The following is a 19,663-nucleotide window of genomic DNA, read 5'->3' on the forward strand; positions in this document are numbered from 1 at the left end:
TCATTCAAAGGCCATCCAGGAATAGTCACAGGAAGAATCCTTGCCATTGAACTCCATCGAGCTCAGATTCACCAGCACCAGCACCATCTGAATAGCAGGGAGACCTCTGCATCCCATCTCCCCAGTTGCCACCTTGGCATGCAGAGGCACCACCACCACTTATATATGAATTACAAATTAGAAGCAGTAGTAGATCTTCCTAAAAGAAAAATCAGTGTCCACTGCCCTTAGAAGAAGAGTTCCAAGGATCCATGACCCTCTGAGAGAAAAAAAATGTTGTCCCATCTCTTAACTAGGTGAACCTTTACTTTGGGACACTAATCCATCTTCCGCAAAAACAGCTCTGACACGGTCTTGGAACTGAAATGCTGATGGTCTCTCTTTCCACAGGATGCTGCCTGACCTGCTGAGTTTTCCAGTATTTTCTGTTTTTATTTCAGGTTTCCAGCATCTGCAGTTTTTATTTATCAATACTTGCATTGAGTTTCCTCCCTCATTTTCTTTTTAAAATCTGATGCAATCAATTCCATTCAAAATCACATCATTGCAAGCATACATTGCTTAACTGTTTTAGAAATAAACGTCCAGTTTAAGATATTGTTTAATTCAAAGCATTTTTTCACATAATTGCAAATGATTACGAGGATGAGGACAGAGTAGAGAATTATGAATGACTACAACTCCCAGAAAGCTTTGCCAACCCAGGGGTGTGTTACTTATTCAATACAAGCACTTTCCATTGGTTGAGGACGGTGGAGGCTTCCTCCAGTAAGGGAGCACTTTATAACGCGATGGCCCTTCCTAAGATGGGAGCAATGTGTGCAATGTGATCTTGGTGCATTAATCAAGTTACCAAGGGACAGAGCAGCTGAGGAAAATATTGTAAGTTTTATTTTTAAATGTGCTGAAATAGATAGAAAATAAGAATATTTTGCATTAAATAAGCTGCAAGTTTAATGATGATTACTCTGCCTCTCATTGAAGCCCCATTCTGTAGGTGATGTTCCTTTACCCGCAGATTGTGTAAATAATATCTTTCTAATACTTTGTTTTTAAGTTGGTTTGTTTCTAGACAGTACTTCAGAAGCAAAAAGAGTGACCATTGTTGCCAAGAAGTACAGGTAGTGAGAGTTGGTTTTAAGGGTGGTATTACTGTTGCTTAGAGCCTGTTTGATTTTTTTATTTCAAAAATAAACGATTCATAATAAAAAACATATACAAAAGAATAAACAGTGCAAAAACGTTTAATATTCTTTGTGTTGTATGGTCAATTCATTCAGTAGCATTAACACTTTTTTTAAAAGACTGTAGCATTATTGCCACTCGTGGTTTAGAGTCTGTTTGATGTTTTACCTCCTCTTAAGCACCATAGTTGTGGCTGAGTTCTACCTAGAAGATAGGAGGTGATTATCATTGTACCCATGTTCTCAGATATTGAAGTGTTTTATAACTTTGTAATAATCACCCTGACTTGCCCTCTTCTCCTTTGCTCTGCTCAATAAGATGGAGTCTTGACCTCACAATCTACCTCATCATGACCTTGCGACTTATTGTCTGCCTGCACTTTCTCTGTAACTGTAATACTTCATTCTGCATTCTGTTATTGCTTTTCCCGTGTAGTACCTTGATGTTCTGATGTTGTGAAAATGATCTGTATGGATGACATGCAAAGCAAAAGTTTTTCACTGTACCTCGGTACATGTGACAATAATAAACCAATTACCAACGAATGAAAGATAATTCTTCTAAGAGGTGACTACTTGCCCAGACCACTGAAACCTGCCCATGGTTTTTCATTGTGATACACAAAAGTGAAAATAATTTTTACACTTGTTACGAACTTGTGAGGTGTGGTAACTACAGCCAATTATCTTAGTTATTGGTTTACTATTGTAACTAGAACATAATTATAATAAAAGCAGAAAATGTTGGAAAAGCTCAGTAGGTCAGGCAGCATTTGTGGAAGGGGAAACGGTTTTAACGTTTCAAGCCAAAGACACTTCATCAGAATTGTTAGCTGTTTCTTCTACCACAGATACTGCCTGACCTCAGAGTCATAATGTTGTACGGCACAGAAACAGGCCCTTCGGCCCACCACATCCATGTTCATCTTTTTGCCCGTCCACATTAATCCCATTTGCCCGATTTAGGTCCATGTCCTTCTGTGCCTTGCCTATTAAATTGTCTGTCTAAATGCCTCTTAAACATAGTGATTGCCCATTGAGTGTTAACAGCATTTTCTGTTCTTATTCCAGAATTTCACCAGCTGGTTTGTTTTAAATTCTAACTTGTATAATATTTGTCATACATTGTGATTTTTATCGGGGGGGGGGGGTTTGGGGGTTGGAGGACGTAGCCTTTAGTGTGAGCAGAGCTGAGTTTTTCCACTTTATTTACCACAGATTGACTGACAGTTTGAGCTTAAGTAGATTAGCAGCAACACCACCACCAAAATCTTATTACAGAGTCTCAGATGCTGTATGAAAACAGGCCCATTGACCCTGTGCCAGCCATCAACCATCCATTTATACTAATCCTACATTAATGCCTTTTTTATCTGATGAAATGTATTTGAGATCATTGACCTGAAATGTTAACTCTCTTTGTTTATTCACAGATGCTGCCTGACCTGAGTGTTTCCAATATTTTCTGTTTTTCTTGCTTTTTAATATAGCAAAGTGCCCAAAGGTGTGTGGAAGTGCAGGCAAAGAAAATTGGACGCTGTGCCACATAAGGAGATGTTGGGCTAGATGACCAAAGGCTTGGTCTCATAGATTCTGAAGAGCATCTTAAAGATTGGTTGAGAGGTTTGCTATGGAATTCTGGAGCTAAGGATCTTAACAGCTGAAGGTTCCGATGATGGAGTGGTTACAGTCAGCAATGTAAAAACATTCATAACCTGAGGAGTGCATGTAGAAGGGAGGAGTTTACAGGGTAGGGGGATGAGACTGTGGGGAGATCTTAAAAACAGGGAGACAAATTTTAAAATTAAGGCTTTGGTTAACCAAGAGACTGGCAGTGTAGGTGTACAATAGTTGAGGACAATCCTATCTCTACAGCTAGCAGCTTAAGGTTTCCCTCAGTTGGAGGAAACTGGTCTTGGTTAGAAGCCACAAAGAGATTTGGTAGAACCAGAGGAGTAGGCAAGTTTCCATTGCCTCAAATCTCCTCACCTGCGTCGGAAGAAACTATCCCAGTAGTTGCACAGGACTTGGCCGATTGAGTCAAAGCCTTGATAGAGGATAGGTCAGATCTGTCAGCAGCATATCAGATGTTGGGTAAATAACTGCCTGTGCTTATCCAAGATTCTTATTGAGAGATGTGCAAATGAACCTAGACAAAATAATGGATTTACATTCCCCTCCAATATTATTCTCCATTGATTTTGATGGAGAGCCAGATCACCAGGGTTATAAAATCAGCATTGCACCTGATCCTGCCATTTTCAAAATTCTTTGAAGGCCTGACGGGCTGTTTCCTCGGCTGAGGAGTCTCTTGCCAGGGGTAACTGACACAAAATAGGGGATAGTCACTTCGGACTAAAATGAGGAGAAATTTCTTTACTCAGAGGATGCCAAATCCTTTGAATTCTTGACCCTGGAGTTGGAGTCAGTCACTGAATGCATTCAAAACAGACTTCTGTATGTTAGAGGAATTTGGAGATAAGGCAGGAAAATGGTGTGGAGGTGGAAGATCAGCCACGGTCTTGTTGACTGGCAAAGGAGAGTCGGGGCCAAATGATCTACTCTTGTACTTATTGCGTATGGTCTCATATTAACTGTGGGTGCAGTGGATTAAAATTGTCTTTTATTGCTGACTTCCACCTCTCCCAGTGCTTCTCAATGTGATGAAACAATATTTCAAACTGTATTCAAAGTTGTGAGTGTGTGGCAACCCCAGGGGTCACAGTGTATTACATGATCTAGTGGTGGACTTCTTGTAACATTGAAGGTATCTGAAACACTGCAAGGTCGTAAAAAGACTTGTGTTATGAGATACCTTTATTAGACACATGTACATTGAAACACACAGTGAAAGACATCTTTTGCGTGGAGCACTCTGGGGGCAGCCCGCAAGTGTCGCCACGCTTCCGGCACCAACATAGCATGTCCACAACTTCCTAACCCGTATGTCTTTGGAATGTGGGAGGAAACCGGAGCACCTGGAGGGAACCCACGCAGACACGGGGAGAACGTACAAACTCCTTACAGACAGTGGCCGGAATTGAACCTGGGTCGCTGGTGCTGTAATAGTGTTACGCTAACCGCTACACTACTGTGCCTGCCTTCTATAGCACCTTTCACAGTTGTGTGATGTTTCAAAGCATTGTATAGCTAATGAAGTATTTTTGATTTGTAGTTTAAATTTTGTTATTAAGTGTAGCAGCTGATTTGTGCACAGTAGGCTCCTGCTAACAGATAATGATCAGATCACAAAATACTTGAAACACTCAGCAGGTCAGACAACATCTGTGAAAAGAGAAACAAAATGAACGGTTCAAGTTAATGTCCAGGTTCAACAAACAATCTGCTGGAAGAACTCAGCCGGTTGAGCAGCGTCTGCGCGAGGAAAGGAATTGTTGACGTTTCAGGTCAAAACCCTGCATCAGAACTGAGAGTGGAGAGGCGAGGTGGCCGGTGTAAAGAGGAGAAGGGGAGTGGCGAGAAAGGAGTCCGAGATGATTGGGGGACCGAGGAGGGGTGGAAGATGACGGACAGGTTGTGCCGGGGAGGGGAGAAGGGGTGGAGTTGGGAGACAGTGGCAGGTGAATGAGAGATGGAGGCAGGCGGAGAGAAAGAGAGGAAAAAGGTGGGGGGGGGGAGAAATAACAGATGGGGGAAGGTGGGGGGGAAGGTTGGAGACAGGCAGGAACACAAAGGGCTCCTGGTGCTGGAATCTGATCAGTAAAGGTGAGAATGGCAGCCATTAGGGGAGAGGTGAGTGGCAGACGGAACCAGAACCAGATTGGGGTGGGGGTGGGGGGGGGGGTAAACCTGTGGGTGAACTGTGTGTGTGGATTGTGGGTGGATGGACAAAAATAGGAGGACCAGAAGAGGAGGATTGGAGGGAAAGGGTGAGGGGAAAAAAGTAGTGGGGGGGGGGGGGAAGAGTTACCTAAACTTTGGAAAACTCAATATTCATGCCTTTGGGTTGTAGCCACCCAGGCAGAATATGAGGTGATGTTCCTCCAGTTTGCATTGGCCTTGAACCTGGCAGTGGAGAAGGCCGAGGATGAAGCCCAATGCAAACTGGAGGAACAGCACCTCGTATTCCACCTGGGTGGTCTACAACCCAATGGCATGAATATTGAGTTTTCCAATTTTAGGTAACTCTTCTCCCCCCCCCCCCCCCCCCCCCCCCCCCACCTTTTTCCACCTTCGATTCTCCTCCTGGCCCTCTCATTTTTGGCCCCTTTCCCTTTTGCCCCACTTCACCCATCTTCATTTCCCCCTCCCCCTCCTGGTTCTATCCACACACAGGTTCCCCACCCCCACCCCCAGTCTGGTTCCGCCATCTGCCACTCACCTCTCCCCTAATGGCTCCCATTCTCACCTCCTTTTACTGATCAGAGCCCAGCACTGGGAGCCCTTTGCGTTGCTGCCTATCTCCCTCCGGCAGTTGTCTCCAACCTTCACACACCCTCCCCCCCCTGCCCAACTTGCTCCATCTGTTTTATTTCTCTGCCTTTTTCCTCTCTTCCCCATCTGCCCTCATCTCTCATTCACCTGCCACTGTCTCCCAACTCCACCCCCGCTCCCTTCCCCTACCTGACACAACCTGTCCGTCATCTTGCACCCCTCCTGTCCACCACTCACCTCGGACTCCTTTCTCACCACTCTGCTTCTCCTCTTTCTCCCAGCCACCTCATTTCTCCACTCTCAGTCCTGATGCAGGTTTTTAACCTGAAACGTCGACAGTTCCTTCCCCACCTCCCCCCCCCACCACAGATGCTGCTCGACCCACTGAGTTCCTCCAGCAGATTGTTTGTTGCTCCAGATTCCAGCATCTGAAGTCTCTTGTGTGTCTCTCTTAGTGATGGACTTCAACCCTGACGCTAGGACTACAGCAGTTCACCACCACCTTCTTGAGGGTAATTAAGGATGGAATATAAATGCTGGCCTTGCTGGTGATGTTCCTCAAAAGTGAATAAATAATAAAACAAAAAGAGAGCCTCCATTCCTACACCAGGTCTGAACTGGCACAGGATCAGAGAGATTGACTGTTTTTCTCTCTTTCCCCTCCTACTGTGACATGATGCTGGGGGGTTATTTCAGCAAGACAAGACTCCCGTGCTGGTCTGCCCATAGGGTCTCTGGAGGGAATGTATGACAGAGGCAGCAATGATTGTTCTTGCAGGAGTTGGACTTTGGTGTGAATGGTGAATGCTGGCAGTTCCCTTCAGCAGATGCCTCCACTGTCTATAATTTGATGGCTATTCTGGAGGGAGGTGTTGTGTTATATCAGTGTTTTATTGGTTATGTGACTGAGGAGTGAGGCTCGTGGTGGGAAAAGCATTGTGGTTAGCCCCAGTATGCATTGTTATCCTAAATGAGGGATGATCATGTGGAATGCTATGTTAGATGGTTAATTTTTTGCTCTTATTCTGGTTGTGTTTCTTGGTGCTTAATGGGTCACAGTGGGCTGAATGGCCTCCTTCGATGTTGTCCAGAAGTATGCCCACCAACCCCGCCCCCCCCCCCCCCCCCCCATGCACCATTTAGCATTTCCCTAACCACATCTTTGGAAGAAAGTGCTCTGTTGTGGGGAACATTGCAAGTACTTTGAATATTGCCTTCCACTGCTAGACTTGGATCATGACTGGCCAAACTTATTGTACTTCCCAATCTTTGCAGACCCAGAACTTCTCGTCACTTTACTGACCCTGGTTTCCCCCATTGCTGTTACAGCTGCAGAATGATCTAGGAATGGCCTTTGTAGATGACGGTGATGACGACTATGGGCTATTTGATGGCTATGATAGCCTGGAGGAACGTGGCAGCAGCAGTGATGGGAACTTCACCACAGAGATATCGAGTGACGAGAGCATGGAAGAGGAGGAAAGGAGCCGGCACCAGGATTTGGAGTTGGAGTCGATATCGGGAATGACAAATGATGATGAGGAGTCATCCATCAATGGAAAACTTGGAATGGGTACATTGTTAATGACGTTGTATGTTCGTTAATGTGTAATGGGATTTGAGTGTTGGGAGCCGATTTTCTGAGAGGCAAACCAGAAATGAGTGTTTAGCGTTTTGATGTCGTATCCTATTAATTTGTAACATGGTTCGAATGTCAGAAGCTGAATTTGAATCATTGTGTTTGTCTATCCTGGACCCTCAAATCTGTGATGGTTGAGCCAAAATCTTAGCTTGTGGGAGGGTAATGGTTAAACCTGAGAATATCAAACCAAACTGCAAACTATTGCAAGAATCTTGCCACCAAGAAAGGGGTCAGTGAATGCAATGACTAACGTACAAGGAATGGTCAGATATGTGATGCCGCAATTACAATCAGAGATGTGAAGGAGAGCGTGTCCCTTGGAGAAGGGAGGAGGTTACAGGGTAGGGGGATGAGACTGTAGGGAGATTTAAAAGCAGGGAGCTGAATTTTAAAATCAAGGCTTTGGTTAACCAAGGGACTGGCAGTGCAGGAGTACAATAGTTGAGGACAATCCCATGTCTACAGGTAGCAACTTCTGTCGGGGGAACTGGTCTCAGCTCGAGGAATGACAGGTTGTGTTGAGGAAAGCAGGAAATTACAGTAGTATCACCATTGTCATTCAGTCTAATCCTGGAACCCCCTACTCAACAACACCAGAGGGACTGCAGAATTTCAAGAAGGTGGCCTGACCACCACCACCTCGAGGATAATTAGGGATGGGTAATAAGTGCTGCCTTGTCAGTGATGGCAATATCCTGAAAGCAATTTTTGTTTCTGTTTTTTTTTAAAAAGAGAGAAAGATTAAGTCAGTAGGCAACACTGGCGAGTAATACACCAAGCAGCAAACACCACACTCCTCTGCTCTTCTAGCCCTGCACATTTCTCCACTGTTATTGAATGTGCCCTCGTCGCCCTTTCAGATGATGTATTCCAGATCATTGCAGCTGTTCGTATGCACATATACGTGTGAGTGTGTGTGCATGTGAACTAGGGATCCTGGAATGCGAGCATGTGGTGCGTCTTTAAAAAAAAATCCCTTGAATTTTGCATTGGTGATGCAGTTGAATCATAGAAATTAAAGAATCACAAAAATATACAGCAGGGAAGGAGGCTGCTTGCTTTATTGTGTCTACACTGGACTAAAAGTAGACTATTTAGGCTAATTTTGCTTCCCAGCTCTCAGTCCTTTGCCCTGCAGAGTGCAGCTCTTCAAGTATCCTTCAATGTTTCCTTTAAATTAAATTAAAAACTTCTTCCTTTTTTGGTCTGATGAGGGTATTTTCTCACACCATCCTTTCAGTTTCAGATCACCACGATTCATGGAGGTTAAGGAAAATCTATTCTCCTCTAATTCTTCTCCAATTAAATATATACCTTCCTAGTTACTGACCATTCTGCCAAGGGAAATAAGTGGCTTTTCTTCACTCTTTGTAAATCTCTTGTAATTTAATGCACCTGCTTTGTCTCCTTTGTTCCAAAAGAAACAACTCCAACCTATGCTGTAATTCTGCCAACGTCCTCATGAGCCTTGTCTGCACCCTGCCTATGGTATAATGTCCTTCCTGTAGTGTGGTGAATAAATGAAGTAGGGTCTTCTTTAAAATTATGGTTGGAATGTTCCATAGAACATTGGGGACATGCTTTTAAGTCAGAGGGTGAATTAAAACAGAACTCTCCTCCCGCAGTAGGTGTGGAATGTTGAGTCAATTGAAATTTTCAAAATTGAGATCAATACTTAATGGGAAAGGGTTTATGGAGCAGAGGCAACAGTTGGAGTTAAAGTAGGATCAGCCATATACTAATTGGGACCGGCTTGAATGAAGGGTCTCTAGTCCTGATCCTATGTAAAATGTTGGAAATGAACATTTTTCTTTGCTTAGTGAAATGTCTGATGTGGATGCTAACCTTTGACGTGTCTAAGCTTCCACAGCAAGATGCCATGCAGTCTACATTTAGCTGCGGGATTTCGGGATCACAGAAGACTATGATGCTGTAGGAACTCAGCAGGCCAGGCAGCATCCGTGGAGAAAAGCAGGTGGTCAATGTCTTGGGTCAGAAATAGTCTAGGAGTCCTGAAGAAGGGTCCTGACCTGAAATGTTGACCGCCTGCTTTTCTCCACAGATGCTGCCTGGCCTGCTGAGTTCCTCCAACATCATCGTGTTTTTCATTTGGATTCCAGCATCTGCAGTCCTTTGTTTCTCAGGATCACAGAAGGTTTACAGCGTGGAGGAGGCCATTTGTTTTGTTGAGTTCATCCCAGCTTGCTATAAGAACAGCCCCACTTGCCCATCCTGTCCGCATAGGTCTGTAAATGCTTTCCTTTTGGATACTTATCCTGCTCCCTTTTGAAAGCTACAATTGAATCTACCTCCTCTGGAATCCTGGACCACTCAAATGTATTTTTTTTTCTCTTTTGCTTCTTTTACCAGAATATTTCATTCTATGTTCCCTAGTCCTTGTCCAGTTAGAACAGTTTCATTCAGTCTTCCCCACTCCTATGATTTTTAAATACCTCTGTCGGATCTCCCCACACCCTCCTCTGTTCTGAGGAAGACATCCCCACTTCTGTAATCTACCTGCAAAATTAAAGTCTTTCATCACATGAATCATTTTGGTAAACCTCTTCTGTGTCCTCTCCTAAGCTTTCAATCTTTCCACAGTGCAGTGCCCAGAACAGCACAGAATCCTCGGGTTGTAGCTGAACCAATGTTTTGTGCAAGTTTATGACTTCCTTTTGCTCTTGTACTCAGCGCCTCCATTCATCGAGCCTGGGATCCTGCATGCTTTTTTTTAACCTCTTCCCCAACCTGCCCTGTCACATTGAACAACCTGTGCACATGTACCCTGAGTTCTCTCTGTTCTTGTACTCCTTTTAGAATTGTACTCCCTAGTGACTGCCTCTTCTCATTCTTCCTACTGAAATATAACACTTCATGCTTGTCATAATTAAATTTCATTTGCCACCTATCTGCCGATCCCACCAGATGAAGGGTCTCGACCCGAAATGCCGTCTGTCTATTTCCCCTCCATAGATGCTGCCTGACCCGCTGAGTTCCTCCAGCACATTTGTGTGCTGCCCATCCCACCAGCCTGACTGTATTTCCCTGAAGTCTGTTACTATCCTCCTCACAGTTCACTATGCCTTCAAGTTCTGTATCATCTGCAAATTTATACAATTATGCCCTGTACACCCTAGTTGAAGTCATGAACATGTATTCAGAAAAGCATTGGTCCTAGTAGCAACCCTTGGGCCTGCTATGAACACAGCCCACTTACCCGAGTCTGATTTAAAAAGACCGGCAAGAGCCAAGACTCAGAAACCTTGTGTGCAGAGTGGCTGGAGTTTAATCAGCCTCTCCCTCTCAGGTACTGACTGGTTCCCTGACTCGCTTCCAGAGCTTTCTGTTTAAGATTTCCAGACTTTCTTTCGGCCTCTACACTTGCTTCAGCTCTGCTGTTTAATAAAAGCAATGTTTGTTCTTTTCTTTGATCCATAAAGCTACCTGTGAGATGTGCGGCATTAAGGGAGAGCGGGAAGCCTTCTTTTCCAAAACTAAAAGGTTCTGCAGTGTCTCTTGTTCTCGGAGTTACTCTTCCAACTCGAAGAAAGCCAGCATCCTGGCCCGGTTACAGGTTAGTTATACTTGCCACTTGGCCTGTCACCTGAGACAAACCCTATGACTGTAGAATTCTTCCACTGGGCATGCTGTATGACTTGCTGCTGCTTTGCATTGGGTCAGTTTGCAGTGATGGGGAGCGTTCACTGTATTAACTAGCACGAGAGTAGGTGGCAGAGCTGACACCATTGTAGAATCCCTAAAAGGCAGTTGTAGAATTTAAAGTCTGTGCATTTTAATAGCCTGGAAATGACCATCTGTAATGGTGACTGTGAAACTACTTGACTGTTGTAAAAATATAACTGGTTCATTGGCCCAAATTGGACTCAGACTCTCAGCAAAACATTTGACTCTTAATTGTCCTTCTGAGTCCACTAAAGGGCACTGAGAACAAAACCACATGTACACTGCCTGTATTAGTCTAACTTCGCTGTTCTAGATCTTTAACAAAGAACGCATCAATCCAGTCAGCTCATGTCCATGCTGGCCTTGGGATTGTTCAAACTGGGAGACTCGACCCACAGATGAGTCGAGCAGCGGACTCGGGGAATGTTTCAGCCAATGTCTTCTGTCACCATTCCTAGCTATGTCCAATCCCATCAGCAAGACAGCAAAGTGGCACAGCTAGAGGAGCTAGAGTAACCTGGTTTCCATCCTGATCCCTTTTGTTGATGGCGTGGAGTTTGCACGTTCTCTCTGTGACTCTGATTCGTTTTCAGGTGCTCTGGTTTCCTCTCGTGTCCTAAGAATGTGGATTGGTTGGTTAATTGGCCACTGTAGATTGCCCCTAGTGTATAGATGAGTGATAGAAACTGCTGGGGGACTGGGGGGAATGTGGGGGTGGGGGGGGGGGAATGGGATTAATGTATATGGGGGCTTGAGGTCAATGTGGACGGTGAGCTAAAGAGCAGGTCTCCATTCTGTATAACCCGATGATACAGGCAGGAGGCAGTGGCTCTGGGAGTTTTTAAACATTGATACCAGACTCCACAAAGTTCTATGGCATCTGGTCAAGCATAGGAAAGGAAGCTTCTCCTTAATTAACCAACTACCACCCTCCCTCAACTGATGAGTCAGAATTCATCCATGTTGAGGACTAGTTGAGCACTGAGAATAGAAAGGAGTACAAAATGTGCTGTGGGTAGAGACCGATGTCTGATACAAGAAATGGCTTGGTTGCACTGTGATGTCTTGGAGGTTGAAATTACCAACCTATATAATCGCGTCCTCCTCAATCTATCCATCTCAGATGCATCTGCCCAGGGGTATCAGTAGATGTCCACTGCGCAGTACTTGTGGCGATACCTCCCATCTTCATGTTGAGAACATTATTAGTCCTGTTACATCTTGGTCATAAATGGTGGTTATGTAATTGATGGTGTTGGTGAAGGGGAGGCATCACGAATATTTCTGCCTTCAGTGATGGTGGAGCCCAGCATGTCGGTGCAGAATATAAGTATTTGCTGCTGTGTTCAGGCAGAGTGGGTGGTCCACCTCAGTCTCCTGTTGACATTCAAACCATCACAAAAGTTGATTTTAAGCAAAACACTTCAATGCAGTTGATTTCAAGGAATAGAGTGGGTAGCACAGTGATGCAGCAGATTGGATCCTGACCTTGGGCACTCTCTGTGTGGAGTTTGCACGTTCTCCCTGTGACCACATGGGCTTCCTCCAGGTGCTCTGGTTTCCTCCCACTTCCCAAAGGCGTGTGGGTTTGTAGGTTAATTAGCTGCTGTTGATTGCTCCTAGTGTGTGGGTGGGTGAGAGAAGAATTAGAATGGAGTTGCTGGTCGTATGAGAGAATAGATTACAGGGAAATAAATTGGAGAATGGGATCAGTGGGGTTGCTCCTTGAGCCGAATGGCCTTGTCCTATGTCATAAGGAAATGTGTGAAAATTGAGAGTAGCTGAGAACTTTGGAGCAAAGATATGGGACCAGAGAACATTCTCGTTACCGTGCTGCGGACTACTGTGCTTCAGAATGATCTCTCCTTCAGCCTAACTGTTGAGGTGGAACTACAACACTGGCATCTGCTTGACAATGTAGAAGACTGCCCAGTTATGTTCTGTCCACATAAAGCAGGAAAAGTCCGATCTGGAAAACTACCCAGGGGGGTGGTGGGGGGGGGGGGGATCTGTTGTTGATTAGGAATTCCACAAAGTTTTCCATGTTTGCAGGTGAAAATCTGAAATTAAAAGTTTTTGGAATAATCAGCAGGTGAGGCAGCATTTGTGGAGAGAGAAACAGACAATGTTTCAGGTCAATGACCTTCCCAGCTCTGAAATGTAGAGTCCGAGAGAGAGAGCACAGAAACAGACCCTTCATCCCACTGAGTCAGCACCAACCATCAACCACCCATTACACTAGCCTACATTAATTCCATTATTTTATTCTACCATTCTCCCCAGATTCTACCACTCAGCCATGCACTAGTGACCAATTAACCTACCAACCCATACACCTCTGGGATGTGGGATGAAACTGAAGCACCCAGGTGAAACCAGCATGGTCATGGAGCACACGCAGGTTCCACACAGAACCGGGGGTCCTGATTGAATCCAGGTCTCTGGTGCTGTGTGGCAGTGACTCTGCCAGTTATGTCACTGTGCCACCCACACTAACTCTGTCTCTCGCCACAGCTCTTGCCCGACTTGCTGATGATTTTATCTATTTTGTTTGCTTGTTGCTGCACAGGGAAAGCCACCGACGAAGAAAGCGAAGGTGTTGAACAAAGCTTCATGGGCAGCAAAACTGGGGGCATTTCTACAGCGTCAATCTGCGGGGATGACAACAAACAGCGGTCAGAGTGGCAGCTCTGGTGAGACTCCCAATTTCTTGATACAGACCAGTTGCCTGTTGATTAACTGCTGCCTCTGAGCAAGGCCTGCTTTTACAGCCCTGGCTGTACTATAAGTTGCTCAAAATAATTTAAAGGGTGGAAAGAGAAGGGCATGGTGGTGTAGCGGGTTAAGCTGCTGTCTCTCAATTCCAGGGCTTTGGGTTCGATCCTGACCTCTGCTAATGTGTGGAGCTTGCACACCATCCCTGTGATCGGGTCCCAAAGGCATGCTGTAGGTTAATTGGCTTCTGTAAATTACTCTTCTGTAGGTAAGTGTCATGAAGAATCTAAGGGAAGTGAAGTGGCATCTGAGAGAGAATAAATTGGAGAGCTACAGGGAGGGGGGATGGGGCTAATGGTGTTGTTGCGCTGGGAGTCGGCAGGGAACTCGTGAGCTAAATGGCCTCCTGTGTCATAATAAGTAAGTAAACTTTTCAATAAGTGCCCACGTCAGGTACTGAAGGCACTGGGAGGTAGTTTAGCCACAGAGAAAATCACAGTTGACCACATTTAACAATGTTTAGAAATGAAAACTGGTGTGATTTCTTTCACCCGACTGCACTATGGCCTGTTGTAATGCCTCTGTTAGCTAGCTCACGCCAGGTTGCAATGAGGAAATGGGAAATGAGCTAACGGTTTAAACTAAGGACTAATGGTTTTTGTGGTTCTGCTGAATAATTAGGGAGACCTGTCTCCTTCCTTCTCCTAGGCTGAGAGAGTGGAAGATCCTGCTTCAGGGTGTCCGGCACAGAAAATCCTGCTGAATTAGTTACTGGGGGTTCACTTGAGCACCCACGAGCCACATTGCCCATCTCCGGTTGTCACAGAGTAAAGTTGCTGTTATTAACGTGTCAAGAAAATAGATGACCAGCATCTCACCATTGCACCAATCCATTGGTTAAAGCTTGAATCTGATTAGGACTGGGCACAATCAAAGTGAAAGAGAGAAATTGCTGGAAACACTCAGCAGGTCAGGCAGCATCTGTGGAAAGTGAAACAGTTAAGGTCTTCAAGGGTCTCGGATCTGAAACCTTTTCTCCCCCACAGATGCTGCCTGACCCACTGAATGTTTACAGTACTTTTTTTTGCTTTTGTTTCAGATTTCCAACATCTGTAGTTTTGTTTTGATCTTCAACAAAAAAAATCAGATTTTATTTTTAAATCTTGCCTTCTCTAATTGCTATTTCTTCCTTTCAAGGTGCTGACCAAGGATTTGAATGGGGGAAGTATATTGAAGAGCAGAACTGCAAAGCTGCCCCTGTTAGCTGCTTCAAACATGTGAGTGAAACTTGGCATGTTCTTTGTTAAAGGTTGTGTTTTCTTTGAAAGCCTTCTCTATCTCCGCAGTTCTCAGTTCCATTCCTCTTCGGTGTTCCTGACCAATAGATTGGTGCCTACTGAGCTTCCAGACCTGAGGTTGTACTACTTTTGAAATGGTGTTCCATGGTGAAGAGATTTCATGACTTCTTCCTCTGCCAGATGGAAAATACTTGATCTCAGTTGGGAGTAATGGTATAGCTGAGACCAATCTCTGCCTTGAAATTCATGCTGTTATCTTGAGGGCATGGGAAGGTATAAGAGGAGACCCTGTAAGCAACAGCATCAGACGAATGATAGGATCCAACCAATCCTCAAGGGGCACCAAATGAATAGCTTTGGACATCTGATGTGTAGAAGCATGAATATCCTCTCTGTATACAGGGAAAGAACCAGTAAATGAAGAGCAAAAGACTGCCCATGTAGTTGATGAAATGTATTCCAGGCTTCTTTGGGTGGCAAGGAAGGAGACTGCTGGGCCCTGAGGGAGATGTTTATATCTTCAATGGCTATGGGTGAGATGCCAGATGACAGGAGAACAGCAAAATGTGGTTCCTTTGTTCAAGAAGATCATAAGGATGTCAGGTAGTTACAGGATAGTGAATCTAATATCAGTGGTAGGGAATTTATTACAAAAGATTCTGAAGGACAGAATTAATATACACTTGGAGAGGCAGAGATTAATCAGGGATAGTCAGCATGGCCTTATTAGGAGGTGATCCTATCTGGTCTCTTTGATTGAAATTTTTGAAGAGGTAATGTAGTGTATGAATGAGGACAATGTGGTTGATATTGTCTACATGGAATTCAGTAAGGCCTTTGGCAAGGTCCCACATCCAAAGGTTAGACCCAGTGCAATTCAGGGCAAGATCAGAATCAGAATTATTGTCACTGATATATGATGTGAAACTTCTTGTTTTCTGGCAGCAGTACAGTGCAAAGACATAAAAATCTATAAATTACAAAAATTATTAGTGCAAAGAAGATAGAAAAATAAATGGTTCATTCAGAAATCTGGTGGAGGGGAACAAGCTGTTCCTGAATTGTTGAGTTTGGGTCTTCGGGCTCCTGTACCTCCCTGATGGTAGTAACGTGAAGAGGGCATTTCTCGGATGGTGAGGGTCCTTCGTGATAGATGCCATCTTCTTGAGGCACCACCTCTTGAAGATGTCCTTGATGGTGGGATGGGTTGTGTCCATGATGGAGCTGCCTAAGTCTATAACCCTCTGCAGCCTCTTGCGATCCTGTGTATTGGAGACTCCATACCAGGTGGTGATGCACCCAGTCAGAATGCTCAGACTGTTTAGAAGGGATCTGAGGAAGAATTTGGAATCTGGAATGCACTGCCTAAGGGGATGGTGGAGATGGAGACTCTCAAAACACTTAAAGAAGTATCTGGCCAAACACTTGAATCACCAAGGCATAGATGGCTATGGCCCAAATGCTAGAAAATGGAATTACTTTAGATGAGGGCTGGAGAAGATGTCAGGTGGTGGCTGCATTGTGAGAGTGGTGTAAGTTGCAGAGGATGATCTGGTGAATGTGGGGGCTGGTGAGGAATCCTGTCCTTGCTCAGATTGGGAGGAGGAGGGAATGATGGAAATACTCGGCTGATTAGACAGTATCTGTGGAGATAGTTGTGTTTCTGATTGACCTTTCACAATGGTACACTCTAGGGGTTGCTGTTGGGTTCACAGCCATTATCGATGCACTGGACTTTGGTACTGCGGACGTAACTTCATGTTTGCAAATGACTCAAAGCCTTGGAATGTAGTAAACATTCGGACAAGTAGTAATCAGATTCTGAGAGTATTATAAACTAGTGCTTATGTTTGTGGATTAACAATTCAAAAGTGTATGAACAATTGAAAGAAACAAACTTAACTTGCAGCATGACAGCTGGGAATTTAATTTCAATTAAATAATATAGAATAAAATATGGTTATTGCAAAACCATCAGATTTTTGAAAAGATTTATCTGGTTTGCTAAATTTCTTTAGGAAGCTGTGTGGGATGGAGCATTTCAGTTACGAGGAGAGACTGGATAGGCTGGGTTTGTTTTCCTTGGAGCGGAGGGGGGTTGGGGTGGGGTTGGGGTGGGGGTGGGGGGGGGGGGGCGAACCTGATAGAAGTGTGCAAAATTATGATGGACATAGGCAGGGTAGATGGTAGGAAATTGATCCTTATAGCAGAAGTATCTAAAGCAGAGGGTATGGGTTTAGGGTAAGAGGTAGGAGGTTTAGAGGGGATCTAAGGATGTTATTTCCACCCAAAGGGTGGTTGCAGTTTACCTGAAGGGGTGATGGAGGTAGAAACTCTCACAACATTTAATAAGTATCTAGACGAGTACTTGAATCACTTGGGTATAGAAGGCAATGGACCATGTACTGGTAAATGGGATTAATATGGGGGGGGGGGGGGTATGTGATGGTCAGCATGCATGTGGTGGGCTGAAGGGCCTGGTTCTGTGCTGTGTGACTCTAATTCTATGAGTCTCTGAAAGGAAACCTGCCTTCCTTTGCCCATCCTGGCCAGTGTGTGATTCCAGACTCTCGGCATCGTGGTTGACTCTTAACTCAAGTGGCCTAGCAAGCCTTACAATTCGAGCAATGAATACTGGTCTTACCAGTGAGGCCCATGTCCTTGAATGAATACTTTTTGAAAGAAGGACATTGAGGAAATGAGCAGAAGTATGGCAGGTGAAATTTAATACAAAGAAGTGTGAAATTATGTATTTTCTAAAGAAAACTGTATATTTTTAAAGCAGGTACAAGTAATTTTTCAAGGTGTTAGGACAAGGTGAGGAAATCATTATTTACTTATAGTTATGGAATACAGAAGCAAAGAAATTATACTAAACTCTGACATATGGGTTGAACCTCAGCTCAAGTCTTGTGTCCAGTTCTAGGCACTGCTATCTAAGAAGGATGTCAAGGTATTGGAGGAGTTGCAGAGGCAGTTTACAACAATGCATCAGAGAGGTACTTGTGATGTAGGGACTAGACCTTTTAGGACATGGATGAGAAGAAATTTCTTTACCCAAAGGGAGGTGAATCTTTGGCATTCTTGACCGAAGAGGGCTGTAGACACTCAGTCACCGAAGAGATTATAGAATTATACAGCACATGTTAGATTTTTAGATATTGAGGGATATGGCTGGAAAGTGCTGGAAAGTGATGCTAAGGTAAAAGACCAGCCATGACATTATTGAAGGGTGGAGCAGGAGCAAGGGGCTAAGTCGCTGCCTCTTGCTTCAGTTACTTGTCCATTGTTGCTGACTAGTTTACCATTGAAGGGGCTATATGGGTTTATTTGTAACACGTTGCACTAATTTGGTACAAATATGTAGTTTATTGCATCAATTCACTGAAGAGCCAACCTTGTTGAACATGAAGACACAAATAGATCTGGCAGTCCTGTCTGTAAAGTTTGCAGCTGCAACAAGTCAGTATTTACTCCACGCATCTGTCTGCTTATATTATCGGCTCAGCTGAAGCAAGACTTGAATCCATAATCTTCAGGAGTGAAAGTGATGATTTTAAGAGGCAAAATCTCTTCTTTAAAAAAAGGATAGAGATAAAGACTAATACAATGCCTGATGCTTCCCATTTAGGTTCCACTATTTGACCAGTGGGAAGATGTTACAGAAGGCATGAAGGTAGAAGTATTGAACCATAACTGTAATCTTCCTAACAAAGTCTTCTGGATAGCAACTGTCATCAAATTAGCAGGTAGGTCCTGCTGACTTTTGTTTTGCTTAGGACAACACTGGATTCTGCATCCCAAAGCACTGCCACCTAAACCCTCAGCTCCATATGATTGCTCGAGGTGATTGTGTTGGGTCTGTTCCTTGGCATGGTTAAGGACTCCAGCAGGGATAGGTCATGGAATGGAGGTTTGGCTTTGTTTGCAGCTTGGTTCTAATGTTTGACAGAAACAGAGGTGATTTACAGTAAGTGGGTGGAAAATTAAATCATGAAAGAAGGAACGGAGTACAATTGCTGCTTTTGGAATGATCATAACCTGGATTGTGCTGGACCTTGCTTGGTGCCTATTCTGCCTTTTTCCAGGGTCTAACAACCTGATGCTCTGTGTGCAAGAGACATCCCTTGAGGCAGAGTGGGCTTCAAGCACCAAGTAGGTGTCAGGCAGTGTATCCCTGATGACCTTTGACAGCTCACCACTATCAAAAGCTTTGGAAGAATTTTAGAATGTCTTAGATATGTAAAACTGATTCAAATAGGTATAACTTCTTAAACAAACAAAATTTAACTAAAACAATAACAAATAATTAACAAACATTGAAGTGATTTAAAATTAACTTCTACTTAGCTTTTTCCCTGGGTCACTGGCATGAAGCAGAGGGGCAGGATGTAGCGCATGTTCAGCTTCTCTTCAGCAGGTCAATGCTCTGCCCTTGGACTCATTGGTGAGCAGAGTGGAGATCAGATACCTCAGCATCTGTTTTCCAGCTTGCTCTGACTTTTACATTTTGTCAAGCGCATGTGGAAGATCAAGAACAGCCGAACATCAAATAGTTGTGATTAATCTCAAATTGGTGCTATATATTACAAAAAACTAAGTTATATTTGCATTCCTTTGTCAAGTTTTGTGTCCATTTTCTATCCTTAGTTCACACGCAGATCACGTTCATCTATGTTCAGTACGCTGAATGTCGACTAATGAAAATAACAGATTAATCAATTTATTTTTGCGGTCCTCTGATC

General features: G+C 44.1%; 1 protein-coding gene across 2 annotated transcripts in view; it reads left to right on the forward strand.

Annotated features, from left to right (window-relative positions):
- The first annotated feature begins 735 nt into the window (after nt 1–735).
- Nucleotides 736–19,663, forward strand: part of l3mbtl2 (L3MBTL histone methyl-lysine binding protein 2) — a 66,287-nt gene continuing 47,359 nt past the window's right edge. For both annotated transcript variants that reach the window (XM_052043133.1, XM_052043131.1), the window contains exons 1-6: nt 736–882; nt 6,909–7,152; nt 10,662–10,795; nt 13,475–13,598; nt 14,818–14,897; nt 18,550–18,667. In XM_052043133.1, the coding sequence (XP_051899093.1) occupies nt 6,927–7,152; nt 10,662–10,795; nt 13,475–13,598; nt 14,818–14,897; nt 18,550–18,667 (682 nt within the window). In that variant the 5' untranslated portion in view covers nt 736–882; nt 6,909–6,926. The remainder of the gene's footprint in view (nt 883–6,908; nt 7,153–10,661; nt 10,796–13,474; nt 13,599–14,817; nt 14,898–18,549; nt 18,668–19,663) is intronic.

The sequence above is a fragment of the Pristis pectinata genome, chromosome 33 (genome assembly GCF_009764475.1).
Source record: "Pristis pectinata isolate sPriPec2 chromosome 33, sPriPec2.1.pri, whole genome shotgun sequence".
NCBI classification, from domain to species: domain Eukaryota; kingdom Metazoa; phylum Chordata; class Chondrichthyes; order Rhinopristiformes; family Pristidae; genus Pristis; species Pristis pectinata.